This window comes from Trichosurus vulpecula, chromosome 9 (genome assembly GCF_011100635.1).
Source record: "Trichosurus vulpecula isolate mTriVul1 chromosome 9, mTriVul1.pri, whole genome shotgun sequence".
Taxonomy (NCBI): Eukaryota; Metazoa; Chordata; class Mammalia; order Diprotodontia; family Phalangeridae; genus Trichosurus; species Trichosurus vulpecula.
Window position 1 is genome coordinate 463058 of NC_050581.1, and position 15911 is coordinate 478968.

The window sequence follows — 15911 nt, forward strand, 5'->3', positions numbered from 1 at the left end:
TATCCTCTAGCCTCCCCTCCCCTCCTCTCCCCTCCCCTCCCCTCTTCTTCTTCTCTCCTCTCCTCTCCCGTCCCCTCCCCTCCTTTCCTCTCCTCTTCTCTCCGCTCCTCTCCTCTCCTCTCCTCTCCTCTCCCTGCCCCCCTCCATCTATCAGAGCTGGGTGCTCTTTACCATCTCCTTATTTATATTGGGTTTCACCTCCGTATTAATAATTTTTGGTCCATCATTTCTAGTTCAATGGTCACTCTCCTTGACAGAGAAAATGGAAGCAGAGTAAGCAGTGGTTGGTTCTGCCTTTTCTCTCTATATTGTCATTATCATCACCCCACTACTCCCCACCCCCAGCAAAGGGGAAGATCTCCTTTCTTTCTTCCTCCTTTTTATTCTCCTAATATAGATTTTTCAGACCCCAGCCCAGGCCTTCTTGTGATCCTTCATTTCCTTGCCAGCCTCAGCTCATTCTCCCCTCTAGCACTCCTGACGCAATTGTACATGATGCTCTTAGTTATGCCATGCTCTTCCATTCATCTGCTTTGTCGCTGTGCCACCTTGAGGAAATTATTCATTTGGGTTAAGCCTTCTGCTTTCCATGGTGGGAGGGAGGTGGGAAGAGGTTGTTAACAAGGCAAATCCTCAGAAGAAAGAAAGCCCCCCAAGGCCCAGAGCAGTGGGAATGACATTTTCATGAGATTTCTTAGAATTGGAAGGCTGGGGGTGGAAGAAGTTATTTATTACAATCCCCTCGTTTTACACATAATGAAATGAAGATTGATTTATATTGTTGATAGAACCTGGAATCAGGAGTCCCAAGTTCAAGTGCTGACTCACTCAGACACTGGGTGATCATTGGCAGGTCACAACCTCTCAGAGTCTTATTTGCCTCATCTGTAAAATGGAGATAATCCTACTTGGATTGCCTATGTCACAGAGCTGTAGAAATGGGATTTGTTATACAACAACCCCCTCTCCTCCCCTAAACTGGTAGAGTTAAGAGACTATGGGTGTAGAATATTGTCAGACTTGTTTATGTTAGTTACCTAACTGCTTCTTTCTCTTTTTTATTCTTTGTTACAAGGGGTGGCTTTCTGGGGAGATGAGGGAGAAGGACTGAATTTGGAAATGAAGATGATGTAAAAACAAAACAGATTGATGAAAATTAAAAGAAAAAGAAATGTGAGTTATTTTTAAGACACTTATCCAGGGTCACCTGGGTAGCAAGGTAAGATTTTAATCCAGACCTCCTGACTCTAAACCAAGGGGTCTTTTTATGTCACTGGAGTGTCTCCTATCAGGCAACCATACTCTAAAATTGGCAGGAAGTGTTGGCCTGAGGGGGCATTATCTGAAAAAAGGGAGTCCCTGCCTTTCTTGTCTTTGTATCACATTCACACATTCCCGTGATGGGGAAGGAGGGAACAGGAGCGTCAGCAGCTGGTATCGATTGAACAGAAATTCAAGGCCAAGCTCTATTTTATGACCTATCCTGCCCCTCCCTGGGGGTGGAACCCACTCCAAGGACTCTGACCTGGGAGGGTGAGCTCCTCTCTGCCGCTGTAGTCTGGGATGCCCATGGGACCATCTGTCCCCTCTCTCCTGCTCCCCACACTGCTGCTGCTACTGTTCCATGGTGAGTGTCTTCTGGGCTTGAGTGGTCCATCCCTGGGAGACTGCTCAACCCTAAGGGCTCCTCCAGCCTTTGACCCTTTCCTTTGTGTGTGCCTTGACCTTCTGTGGTTTCTTACCCCTTCCTTGGGAGGAGTTCCTGGGAAACTAGGTTGCCACACAGTCTGGTGGGTAGCAGAGTGGCTGGGGAGGGGAGTGGGACTGACTGGTCCACCCAGAGGAACAATGAAAAGGATCTAGGGTAGAAAGCTGGGAGAAGATCCTGTTGCCTTGGCCTGGTTTCCTTTCTCCGGCAGCTGGGATGAATCCACCCCCTCAGCACTTCCCAAGTCTGGGGATGCTGGAATATTAATTTAGACCCTATCTTCTTTTTAATCTCCTTTAGGTGTCCATGGGGACAGCCTGGCAACAGGTAAGTAGCTAATCCTGGAAAAGATAGCGAGAGCAGTCAGTCTGTTGGCCTAGCCTTTGGGACAGCAACATGGAGAGCCCACCAGTGGAATCAGCCATAATGTCATAGGATTAGGGGCCCTGAGTTCAAGTCCCACTTCAGATACTTGTATTCTCTTGGACAACAGATAATCCTCAGATAACGGTGCTTTCTTAGACAAGCCTTATTGCCTATCAGTGCTTCCATTTCCTCATCTGTAAAATGTAGTTAATAATGCTTTACTTATCTCCCATTGTTATTTGTGAGGAAGACACTTTGTAAAGTGTGAAGCACTGTGTGACCTAGAATTATTACCTGAGTTCTAGGGGTTTAAGAATCCTTGGGTCCTGGGAGGAGGTGGTGGTTTGTAAGGAAAAAGTGGGGAATAGGAATGGGTTAGAAAAGCAGGGAGGCCTCCGGGATGTCAGGGGTGGTATTTGGGTAAGAATGGCCAAGATGTCCAGTATTGGAAAGGACAGTGAAGACTGGAAAGAGACTGACTTTTTGAGAGGGGAGTGGGGCCTAAGGGGAGCTCCCGTGCTACCTGGGTGTCCTCATGAGCTTTCTCTCTCTCAACAGTGTGTGGAACCTCTAAGGTGAGTGGGAGAATTATAGGAGGGCAGGATGCCCAGGAAGGACAGTGGCCATGGCAAGTCAGCCTAAGGATCGCAGGGACACATATCTGTGGCGGCTCTCTCATCAATTCGAGCTGGGTGCTGACTGCAGCTCACTGCTTTGACAAGTGAGTAAGGCCCGTGGCAAGTTGAGCTGGGTGTACCTGACCCTACCAGTGAGGTGTGGGGGGCAGGGGCATCTTAAACATTTACCCCCCCGCCTGAAATTTCCTGGGCTATGTAGCTTGGGGAAAGAGCAGCAAAGGGGGTGGGAGAAGGAGGATGGAACAGTTTCTTCAATCATTCTCTTGTGCTCCATAACACACAGTCTCCAGGGATCTTCATTTCCCCCAGGTTCCCCCATGCAGGTATGGGTGCCCTTCCCTGGACTTCAATTTTCTTCTCTATAAAATATGGGGTTTTAGCTTAGATGAGCTCTAAGGTCCTTTCTAGGTCTAAATCTATGACCTTTATCTTTAGGGCCCCAAACACAAATAGTGGAGCTTTCAAAGTAATGAACTGTGAAAGATGGAGAAGCAGTGCAATACAGGGGATGTGGTCTTGGTCTAGGAGTCAAGTGGCTGGTTGCTGTCCCTACTCTATCACTTCCTGCCTCTAAAACTTCAACTCTGTTCCCTTCTCTGGGCCTCAGCACCTACCACAGCTCCTTACACAGAAGGTAGATACTTAATACTAGTAAATGCTTCTTGAATGAATGAACGACCCCAGTTCAAATCTCTCCTTTTACAGGTGAACAAATGAAGACACAGAGAAGGAAAGTGGTTTATGCAAGGTCACATAGCCATTAGGGAGGAGAACCAGGATATTCATGAGCAGAGAACCTTTTTCCTACATCCAATAAAACCACACAAGATAACCACTCCCATCTATAAACATAAAAGCAACCATAGGTCAGGCAAGAACTTATCACAGTGCCTAGCACATAGTAGGTACTTAAATAAATGCTTGTTGACTTGAAACTTGTTTATTCTGCTGAATTAATCAATCAACAACATTTATTAATAATGGCATTTCCATAGCACTTTGGGGTTTGCACTGCACTTCCTGTACATGATCTCAATCGAGCCTCACACCAATGCTGTGAGGTAAGTACTACTATCATCTTCATTGTATAGATGAGGACATGGAGGCTGAGAAAAGTTAAATGATGTCTCCAAGGTGATACACTTAGTAAGTGTCTGAGGTGGGATTTGAACCCTGGTCTTCCGGACTCCAAATCCAGCACTCTTACCCACTATACCACCTGACTGCCACCTGTTAGGTGCCAGACACTGTGCTAGGTGCTGACCTACACACACACACACACACACACACACACACATACAGAATGACAAAATCCCAGTTCTTGAGGAGCTTACATTTTAACAGGGTAGAGACCATGTATGTATATAAATATAAGGAAATTATTTAAATTATTAATCAATTATTAATTTTTATTTATTATTTTATTATTCATTTATTATTTTAAATTATTTATTATTATATTATTATTTAATTTATTATTTAAACCTTAAACCAAATAGTTAAGTCCCAGGTAGTTTGAGAGGAAGGGCACTGACCCCTTTATCAAGCTCAACAGCCCTTCAGCTCGTCTGGTCTTTATTTCCCTTCTAGTTCCCAGAACCCTGCGTACTATGGAGTCCAGTTGGGAGAGCTGACGCTTTCTACAGACTCAGCTGGTTCCTCCTTAGCATCTGTGACAAGAATCATCATTCACCCTTCCTACAAAAAGGGAAGCGATAACCTGGAAGGGGACATTGCACTGGTACAACTTGGCTCCTCCTCTCAGATCGTTCCTGTTTGCCTCCCCTCACCCCAGATCGAATTCCTCACGGGCACTCTGTGCTGGGTGACTGGGTGGGGAAAAACCAACACCGCAGGTAAGGCATGCATAGGGTAAGTGTGCTTGCCCGCTTGCTGATCTCCAGCCCTGAGCATTTGCGTCTTTAAGGCCTACCCAAATGCTACCTCCTCCTTTGAGCATTTCCTGACTGCCCCCGTACATGTGAATGTCTTCTTCCTTTGAATTTGTGTAGCCTTGGCTGTCTGTTCCACCGATGTAGCCCGTCACTTAAGGACATAATGTAGTCTCCCCAGATACTATATTCCTTGAGGACAAAGATTATACAGTATAAAGGGCCCTCAGCCTAATCAGGAGACCTGGTTTTGAGTCCCAACTCCACCATTGTTCAGTTGTTTTCAGTTGTGTCCAACTCTTTGTGACCCATTAGGGCTTTCTTGGCAAAGACGCTGGAGTGGTTTGCCATTTCCTTCTCTAGATCATTTTACAGATGAGGAAACTGAGGCAAACAGGATTAAATTACTTGCTCAGGGTCACACAGCTAGTAAGTGTCTGAGGCTGGATTTGAACTCAAGAAGATGAGTCTTCCTGACTCTAGGCTTGGTACTCTATCCATTGTACCACCTAGCTACCTCATCCAGCTGCACCATTTAGTCTTCACAGAACTCTGGTTCCCCTAGATCTGCCTTACCATAGATAAGTCACAGGACACAGTATCCTGGAGTGGAGAAGAAACCTAGAGATCATCCAGCCTAGGGAAATACCACCCCCTGGAGAGCACTGGAATGATCCAGGGGGGCAGTAGTACCCTTGGATGCAATTGGAGGGCAGTGAATAAAAATAAGGGAATGGTGGAAGCATAAAGAAAGAAGAGAAGAGAAGAAAATTTTGAAAAACCATTCACACATGTTTCATCTGTTGTGTAACACAATTAAAGTCATAATGATTACGTTATTTTCCAAATAAACACAGAAAATGCAAGTTATAACTGATCAGTGGTCAAGTCTGCTGACAGGTCTTAACAAGCAAGTGTTGGCAGGTGAGTCTGCTGTGCATCGTTGGGAAGTTGAGCATGCATTGGCAAGAATATGTGCTTGTGGGGAAGGTAGGTAGCACAGTGAGTAGAACACCAGCCCTGGAGTCAGGAGGACCTGAGTTCAAATCCAGCCTCAGACATTTGACACACATACTAGCTGTGTGACATTGGGCAAGTCACTTAACCCCAATTTACCTGCCTTCTCCCCTCAAAAAAAAAAAGAATATGTGCTTGTAAAGACTTGTTTGCAATATGGCACTATATGGTTACATGATGCAATATTGCATCATCAAAATTTCAATGGAGGAAAAAAACCCACAAATATACAATAAATGATTAAATTTAAGATGTGTCATTTAAAAAAATTTGTATTATTCTGAAATGATGCAAAGTTTTTTTTTTAAATAAAGAGTTAAAGAAAGTAGATTTCCCGGCGGGGGGGGGGGGTTTGAGTAATTTTTTTTTAAAAGGGGGCAGTAGGCCAAATAAGTTTGGGAAGATTCTAACACACACCCCTAATTTTACAGTTAACAGAACTGAGAGTCAGAGAAGGAAAGTGATTTGTTCAAGGTCACATGTGAATTAGTGACACAACCAGATATATATATATATATATATATATATATATATATATATATATATATATATATACACATAGTTACATATTTGCGATGTTGTTGTTATAGCCTAGGACAGTCAGTGACTTAAGAGTTAATAAGAGTTTAGTAAGCACTTGCTTTTTTTTCTTTTTGCCAAGCATTGTGCTAAGTATTTGTGATCCAAACAAAGGCAAAAACCCTGTCTCTGCCCTCAAGAAGCTTACATTCTAATAATGAGACAAACTGTAAATGACTAGGTACATCCAAGATTCATACAGAGTAGATGGAAGGTGATCCAAAAAGAGGAAGCAAGAAAAGCCACTTGGGGAAGGTAGGATTTGACAGAAGCCAAGGGGCATGGATGGGATATGTAGGGAGACAAAGCATATGGGGACCAGAATAATTAACTGATTTATTAATTATGGTTCCTTCTCATTTTTTCTGCTCTGAAGGCCAGTCATTAGGTAGAATATATATAGTGTATACATATATATATATGTGTGTGTGTGTGTGTGTGTGTGTGTATGTATAACATATAAACATATATAAGTATGTTACGGGTGTCACTATAGTCAAGTCTTGATTGAGCCTGCATCCCCATTGTGGGGGGGGGGTGGAAATAAAAAAATGCTTGTATTTCCCCATGGACCCTAGAAGAGCAGAGCCATGACTAAGAATCCAGCTCTGGGTCAAGTCTAGGTAGAGAAGGGGGCAGATGAGTGACCTTTCCAGGGGCTGCTTTTCCTCCCTCCTATGGAGCCTAATTATATATGTACTATTTTCCTAACAGGAAAATTATATACATATGTGTATGTTATATATACCATATACCATATGTATGATATATAACATATATAAAATTGTTTTTTAAAGTACCATAGAAATGCAAGTATAATTATCTAGTGAAAAATCTTTTACTTAAAACAGAATGCCCTAAGAATTAGAATTGTAGATATGCAATTAAGAATTGGCTAATAGTTACTTCCTACTGCCAGATATTAGAAATGCAGTAACATTTGTTTCTATTATTACAAGAGGGATCTGAGTATCAAACGGAATACACATATAGGAAATGTTCCAAAAGTCTTTGTGTAGTTTTAAGCTTTAATAACTTCTGAAGTCTAAGTGTGACAAGCACACAAAAAAATTCGAAGGCATTTTGAATACTTTAAATTTTAAAATGGTGATGTTTCTTATGAAAATTCAACATAGCTACCCATCATATGTTCTATAATTCAGCGCTTCTTAAACTGTGGTTTGCAACCCATGTGGATCACGAGTGGAAAAAATGTAAGAAGCCCTGCAGTGAGTCTATTTAGCTGATTTTTGGAAATTTGTAAAAATTTTCATCAGCTGCTATTCCATAACTAAAAAAGATTATATTTGTAATCGTAGCCTTAGGTCATTCAAAGAATGAGGTCTTGATGCATACATAACAGTTTTGGTATGATCACACACAAAAAAGTTTAATGGAGATCTATCAGGTGACTGAAATGATCTTCTCTACTGATCCATTGGTCAGAGAAAGTATCATCCAGAAACTGTCATACGTAATGCATAAGTGCCCCATTTTATTAAAACTAAAATAAAAAAAATATCGCTTAATTTACAAAAATAAATACATTTAAATAAAGTTTCAAATGATTAAAAAATAAGTTTGTAGCATTTATATTTATGAAGTCATTAAAGCTTAAAACTGTATTAAGGATTTGGGGACACTCTGTATGGAAGGTGCTTTGCAAACTTTAAAACCCTCTACAAGTGTTGGCTATTCTTACCAACACTACCAATATTATTAGTGCTTAAAGGCGGTACTTCACAAGACTGTTGTATCAGATGAAGTAATAGATGGAGAAGTACTTTGGAAAAATATTACGCATGTGTTAGCTATTTTTTTATTATTATATTATCTTGTTTTCCCTCTCCTCCTCCTGTGCAGTAGGTTCCTAATATGGGCTTATAGAATTGTCTTGAATTTTTCTACAAGTCTCAGCTGCTGGAGTTTCCCCTCTTGCTAGAGGTCCAGGGAGGAGACTCCTCAGTGAAATTCCAGACCTGCACCTCCATCTGCCTTCAGGGCATCTTTACTTGGATGTTGGCGGGCCCTACAAGCAGTGACCCCCTAGTTTAGATCTTTCCCTTGGAGGGAGATACTGCTCCTCCTCCTGACTTGACTATCTCTTCCTGTAATACCACCCTCCATCTAATCTGTCATGTTCATGAATTGTGGTGTTATCTCCCACTCTTTCCTCTTCTATTTAATCCATTATAGAGTTCCATCAGCTCTACCTACAGATTACTTCTTACCTCTCCCTGCCATCACCTTGGACAGGTCCATCATTATTGCCAGCCCGCACTATTTTAATCACCTCCTGATCAGTTGCCTCACCTCCACTTTTCCTCCTTGCAATTTATCCTTTTCACCCAAAGGCAGACTTTGCTTCCTTATTCATGGATGTGGTTACGTTACTTCTCTACCCGAAACCCTTCCATGATTCTTTCACACTTTATCCACCAAGTAGGCTTCCAACTTATTATGCTTTGTGGTAATCTCCATTCAAACCAGACTGGACTGGCTGCCATCTCCCAAATATACTTGGTGTTTTCCTGTCTGGGTGCTTTTACTCACATTCTTCCTAATTTCTTCCCTCCACCTGTTGAATTTCAACCCATTCCTAAACTGCTGACTCAAGCACCACCTTCTCCAGGAAGCCTTCTGTGATCCCCTGGCGATGCTAATGACTATCCAGGCTTATACATAGAACTTAACATGTATGTCTCTGATGCACTTACGTATTAAAAAAATCATGTATCGTCTGGGGAAGCTAGGTAGTGCCATGGATAGAGCGCTGGGTCTGAAGTTAGGAAGACTCATTTGCCTGAGTTCAAATACAACCTCAGACATTTACTAGCTGTGTGACCCTGGGCAAATCACTGGACCCTGTTTGCCTCAGTTTCTTCATCTGTAAAATGAGCTGGAGAAGGAAAAGGCAAAGCACTCCAGTATCTTTGCCAAGAAAATCCCAAATGGGGTCATGAGGAGTTGGATACAACCAAACAACCACAACAACAACAAAGCTTGACCTAGGGGGCTCAGAGAAGGTCTTGTGGAAGAGATAACATCTGGACTTGGACTTGAAGGACGGGGAGGATTGGGATGTGGAGGAAAAAAAGGTGGAGAGGACATTCTAAAAGTAAGGAAATCTAGGGGTGAGAATGAGTAGAAAGCCAGTGGTCTTGGAATCTTTAGGTTGAATCTCAGCTCTTCTATTTACTATCTGTGTGGCTTTGAGCAAGTCTTTCCACCTCTCTGGGCCTCAAGTCCCACGTTTGAAAAATGAAGGGAGTTGGATTAGAGCTAGATGATTCCTTCCAGTTCTAAGATCCCGTGTGATTCTGTGGCAGGCGTGAGATAGAATGGAGGTAAGAAGACTGGCCAGTGAGGAAACCTGCTAGTGAAGGATGGCTGGGTAATAAATGAATAAATAAAATCAATATGAATAAAATAAAATAAAAATGATTAAATAAAAAGCGTTTACTCAGCACTCTCTATGAGCCAGACACCGTGCTAAGTGCTGGGGATGCAAATATATGCAAGCAATACAGTTCCTGCCCTCAAAAAGCTTCCATTCTAACAGGAGAGGTGAAGGTGGGAGGGACCGGATTTGGAAATGGCCAGGAATGGGCATGGTGGCTTGGTTCCAGATAATGTGGGAGTGCATTCACCTCTGGGTTAGTTAAGTCTCCCAGATATCCCTAACACAGTTATTTTCACAATTTCCCTCACCTTCAATCTGCTTCACAGATTTAGATGGGCCCTAAAGATCATCAGGTCCAACTCCCTCATTTTTCAGATGAGGAAACTGAGGCCAAGAGAGATCAAGTGACTGGCCTAAGGTTCTGCAAAGCTGAGATTCCAAGCCAAGTCTTCAGACTCCAAGCCCAGGCCACTTAGCCACTGTCAGTGCTCATTGCCTCTTTAGCAAAAAATCTTCTCTTTCCCCAGATTTTTCTTGGATCTTACAAGAAGTCCAGGTCCCCCTGATTGATGCTGAGACTTGTGATGCCCAATACCACATCAATAACCCCACAGCCTTAGGACGAACCCTGGTTTTGGAGGACATGATCTGTGCTGGATATGAGGAGGGCCAGAAAGATTCCTGCCAGGTGAGAGCGGCTTCCTCTCCTTCCTCCCCCCAAGCTGTCCAGGTTCATAGATAAATAGAAGTTTCTCACTGAATGGGTTAATGGATGGATCATGCATATGTGGGGAAAGCATTTATTGAGCATCTACTATGTGCCAAATATGGTTCTGAATGTTGGGGATAAGGGCAAAAGTGTAATGGTCCCTGTCCCCAAAGAACTTACATTCTAATAGATGCGGGCAAGCTGTAAGGGAGTGGTAGCTAGAGAAGGAAGTTTTCACTTGTCAATTAGTCAGTTAATAAACATTTACTGAACATCTACTATGTGTCTAAGCACTAGGGATAAAAGACAGTCCCTGCCCTTAAAGAGATCATAGTCTAAAAGGAGAAACATGCAAACAACTATGTAAAAACAAGCAATATACAGGACAAATCAGAAAAAATCCACTGAATGAAGGAACTTGAATTAAGGTGGATTGGGAAAGTCTTCCCATAGAAGATTTCAGTTCAGACTTGAAGGAAGTCTGTGGAGTCACAGGAATGATAAATGGAGTCATAGGGCAGGGTGTTGTCATGTCCTTTCCAATAGTAATTTTGATTTGACTACCATTCCCAGCCCAAGAGGTAGAATGGTAAGTGGCAAAGTTGATACTTGAACCCAGGACTTCTAACTCCAAATCCCAATCTGATTCTACCACAGCATTCTGAGCCTCATTCCTTCCTAGCAGTTATAATAGGTCAGTCATTCTCTAGAGCTGCCTCAGTCTTTTTAGAATGCTTGCAGAATTGCCCCAGCATCCCTACTATGTGCCCTGCTAGGAAAAAGTGTCCCACCAGATAAGGGCACGTGGGATAATATGTATTCAGTCTGAAAACATTGTGGAAAGCTTTAAATGCTTCAATCCTAAAAGCAAACAAGAGCTAATGAAGATTCTTGGGCAAAAGAACAACATGGCTAGGTGACTTTGTGACCCTGGGTACATACGTAACTTCTCTTTCATAGTCAGCCTATCTGGAAAATGGGACTTGCCCTTAATGACCTTTGTAGTCCTTTTCTGGCTCCAAATCTATGATTCTATGATCCTTCATTGGACAGAGGCTTACGACATTTACAATTCAATAATTTTCCAAAGTACAACAGAAAAACCATAGTTTCACAGGGTTCCTGTTAATCATATACTGTGGGCCAAGATGGCGGCTGGAAAGCCGGGACTAGCATGAGCTCCCCACCAAGTCCCTCCAAAAACCTATAAAAAGTGGCTCTGAACCAATTCTAGGACTGCAGAACCCACAAAACAGCAGAGGGAAGCAGGGCTCCAGCCCAGGACAGCCTGGATGGTCTCTGGGTGAGGTCTATCCAACATGGAGCTGGGAGCTGGGAGCTGGGAGCTGGGAGTGGAGCAGAGCAGAGCCCAGCATGAGCAGTGCAGACCAACCAGACCAGGAGCCGGGCGGAGCGGGTCCTGGCGCCCTAAATCAGTGAGCTACAGCAGTTACCAGACTTCTCAACCCACAAACACCAAAGACAACAGAGAAGGTTAGTGGGAAAAGCTGCAGGAGTGGAAGGAGTTTGAGGTTCAGCCACTGCCCTGGGGCAGCGGAGGTGGGGCAGCTACAGCTGCAACTGCCTCCTGCCCCAGGCCCACCTGGTGGGAGGAATTAAGTGGCGGATCAGAGCAGGAGTGCTGAGCCTGTTGAAGATCTAAGCCCAGTCTGGGTTGGGGGTTCTTGGGGAAGGAGGAGTGCTGGTGTGGCAGAGTTGGCACATCCTCCCCAAACGTGGAACACAGAACTCTTTAGTCTACAAGCAGTCATACCCCACTGAAAAACTCAAGGGTCATGTTAGTTGGCTTGGAACATGGCCAGGCAGCGAAAAGGCACCCAGATTCAGTCTCAGACTTTGGATTCTTTCTTTGGCGACAAAGAAGACCAAAACATACAGACAGAAGAAGTCAACAAAGTCATAGAGCCTACACCAAAAGCCTCCAAGAAAAACATGAACTGGTCCCAGGCCATGGAAGAGCTCAAAAAGGATTTGGAAAAGCAAGTTAGAGAAGTAGAGGAAAAATTGGGAAGAGAAATGAGAAGGATGCAAGAAAACCATGAAAAACAAGTCAATGACTTGCTAAAGGAGACCCAAAAATAATGCTGAAAAAAAATATTGAAGAAAACTACACCTTAAAAAATAGACTAATTCAAATGGCAAAAGAGCTCCAAAAAGCCAATGAGGAGAAGAATGCCTTGAAAGGCAGAATTAGCCAAATGGAAAAGGAGATCCAACAGACCACTGAAGAAAATGCTACCCTAAAAATTAGATTGGAGCAAGTGGAAGCTAGTGACTTGATGAGAAATCAAGATATTATAAAACAGAACCAAAGGAATGAGAAAATAGAAGACAATGTGCAATATCTCATTGGAAAAACCACTGACCTGGAAAATAGATCTAGGAGAGATAATTTAAAAATTATTGGACTACCTGAAAGCCATGATCAAAAAAAGAGCCTAGATATCATCTTTCAAGAAATTATCAAGGAGAACTGCCCTGATATTCTAGAGCCACAGGGCAAAATAGAAATTGAAAGAATCCATCGATCGCCTCCTCAAATAGATCCCCAAAAGAAATCTCCTAGGAATATTGTTGCCAAATTTCAGAGCTCTCAGATCAAGGAGAAAATACTGCAAGCAGCCAGAAAGAAACAATTTGAGTATTGTGGAAACCCAATCAGAATAACCCAAGATCTGGCAGCTTCTACATTAAGAGATCGAAGGGCTTGGAATACGATATTCCAGAGGTCAATGGAGCTAGGATTAAAACCAAGAATCACCTACCCAGCAAAACTGAGTATCATGCTCCAAGGCAAAATATGGATTTTCAATAAAATAGAGGACTTTCAAGTTTTCTCAGTGAAAAGACCAGAGCTGAATAGAAAATTTGACTTTCAAACACAAGAATCAAGAGAAGCATGAAAAGGTAATCAAGAAAAAAAAAAACAAGAAAAAGAAATTGCAAGGGACTTACTAAAGTTGAACTGTTTTGTTTACATTCCTACATGGAAAGATGATGTGTATGATTCATGAGACCTCAGTATTAGGGTAGCTGAAGGGAATATGCATATATGTATATATGTTTATGTATATATATAAGTGAATGTGTATGTATGTATATATGTATGTGTGTATATATATATATAGATATATATATAGATATATATACATAAAGAGAGAGAGTGGACACAGGGTGAGCTGAAGATGAAGGGAAGATATCTAAAAGAAATAAAATCAAATTAAGGGATGAGAGAGGAATATATTGAGAGAGGGAGATAGGGAGAGATAGAATGGGGTGGATTATCTCGCATAAAGGTGGCAAGAGGAAGCAGTTCTGTGGGAGGAGGGGAGAGGGCAGGTGAGGGGGGAATGAGTGAATCTTGCTCTCATCAAATTTGGCCTGAGGAGGGAATACCATACATACTCAATTGGGTATCTTCCCCCACAGGAAAGAATAGGGAAGAAGATTTCAAAAAAGGGGGCGATGATGGAGGGGAGGGCAGATGGGGGTGGAGGTAATCAAAAACAAACACTTTGGAAAGGGGACAGGGTCAAGGGAGAAAATTCAATAAAGGGGGATGGGTTGGGAAGGAGCAAAATATAGTTAGTCTTTCACAACATGAGTATTGTGGAAAGGTTGTACATAATGATACACATGTGGCCTATGTGGAATTGCTTGACTTCTTAGGGAGGGTGGGTGGGAAGGGAAGAGGGGAGAGAATTTGGAACTCAAAGTTTTAAAAACAGATGTTCAAAAACAAAAAAATAAAAGTTTTTGCATGCAACTAGAAAATAAGATACACAGGCAATGGGGCGTAGAAATTTATCTTGCCCTACAAGAAAGGAAGGGAAAAGGGGATGGGAGGGGAGTGGGATGACAGAAGGGAGGGCTGACTGGGGAACAGGGCAACCAGAATATACGCCATCTTGGAGTGGGGAGGAGGGTAGAAATGGGGAGAAAATTTGTAATTCAAACTCTTGTGAAAATCAATGCTGAAAACTAAATATGTTAAATAAATAAATTTAAATTAAAAAAAAAGTAAAAAAAAAATCACATACTGTGGGACTGAATTAGACCCTGGAGTTGTTCTCTCCCCAATCCCACTCCCCTCCATACATACAGGATCTAGATAATCTAAGGTCTAAATATACCTCTATTATGACTAACCATGCCCCTTCCCCCCCCCCAGGGTGATTCCGGAGGCCCCCTTGTCTGTAAGGATCAGAATACCTGGTTCCAGGTCGGTGTGGTGAGCTGGGGAGAAGGTTGCGCCCAACCCAACCGACCAGGAGTTTATACCCGGGTCCAGGCTTACACCGATTGGATTCAAGCCTCCATCAACTTTGCTCCAAATGTTCTTTCAGGGCCTACCTACCCTACTCTGCTGCTGACACTGGTTCTTCTCAGTGTTCAATGAGATTTTTGCCCCCATGCCTCAACTATGTAGCTGCCAGGCATCTTTTCTATCCTTTTATTTGGAACCCTCCTTAACCTCTCTGTATCCTGGATGCTCTTTTTTGCTCTTTGACTGATGGCAGCTACTTCTCTCTGGAGGATGGGAGAAGAGGATTACAAGTTGACACTCTCTGATGCAGCCCTGGGTCTGGTGCTAGTGCAACACAAGAGTGGAAAGAGATATGGTCCCTATCCTAAGGGAAGGAGGTCACAGTGTTGCTGGGGAAATAGTATACCAAGCTCCACAATAATAGAAGCGCTCATTCAGAAATATGTCAACTGTATTTGTGGTCCTATCGCTGTATGCAGATAAAGCTGGGCTAGAGTCACCAGAAAGGGCTTCCTGGAGGAAGGAGTGGGCAGAGAACTGGGCAGTGAGAGACCTGGAAATGTGGTCAGAGCCAAGTCATTTCCCCTATCTGAGCCAGTTTCTTCTTCGGTAAAATGGTTGGTGGTTGGATCTCATACCGTATACCAAGATAAGGTCAAAGTGGGCCTATGATTTAGACATAAAGGGTGATACTATAAGCAAATTAAGAGAGCAATGAATCATTCACCTGTCAGATCTATGGATAAAGGAAGAATTTAGGACCAAACAAGATATAGAGAGCATTACAAAATGTAAAATGGGTATTTTTATTATATAAAATTTTAAAAGGTTTTGGACAAATAAAACCAATGCGAGCAAACTTATAAGGAAAACAGAAAACTGGGGGAAAATTTTTACACCAAGTATCTCTGATAAAGACCTCATTTCTCAAGTATAAAGAGAACTGATTCAAATTTATAAGAATACAAATCATTCCTCAGTTGCTAAATAGTCAAAGGATATGCATGGGCAGTTTGCAGATGAAGAAATCAAAGTTATCTATAGTTACATGAAAAAATGCTCTAAATAACTGTTAATTAGAGAAATGCTAATTAAAACAACTCTGAGGTACCACCTCACACCCATCAAATTGGCTAATATGACAAAAAAAGGAAAATGATAAATGTTGGAGGGGTTGCGGGAAAACTGGGACACTAATGTACTGTTTTCCCCCCACATTTATTTATTTTATTTTTAATTTATGGAATAGGACAAGCATTTCCATAACATAGTATAATTTTAAAAAGATGATTGCTCATGAAACCACAGATC

At 42.4% G+C, this 15911-nt stretch overlaps 1 protein-coding gene across 1 annotated transcript; it reads left to right on the forward strand.

Moving 5' to 3' along the window:
• The first annotated feature begins 1569 nt into the window (after nt 1–1569).
• LOC118831091 (serine protease 30-like) lies at nt 1570–14732 on the forward strand. The gene is made up of 6 exons (XM_036738249.1): nt 1570–1627; nt 2009–2035; nt 2633–2795; nt 4303–4568; nt 10131–10291; nt 14505–14732. The coding sequence occupies exons 1-6, from the start codon at nt 1570–1572 to the stop codon at nt 14730–14732; spliced, it is 903 nt and encodes a 300-aa protein (XP_036594144.1).
• Nucleotides 14733–15911: the final 1179 nt, after the last annotated feature.

What these genes read in the sequence shown, in the direction of transcription:
- LOC118831091 (XM_036738249.1), top strand. Translation starts at nt 1,570, where the DNA reads ATGGGACCATCTGTCCCCTCTCTCCTGCTCCCCACACTGCTGCTGCTA. An exon ending in GGGAAAAACCAACACCGCAG is followed by an intron (nt 4,569 to 10,130) that starts GTAAGGCATGCA and finishes CTCTTTCCCCAG; the next exon opens with ATTTTTCTTGGATCTTACAA. An exon ending in GCCAGAAAGATTCCTGCCAG is followed by an intron (nt 10,292 to 14,504) that starts GTGAGAGCGGCT and finishes CCCCCCCCCCAG; the next exon opens with GGTGATTCCGGAGGCCCCCT.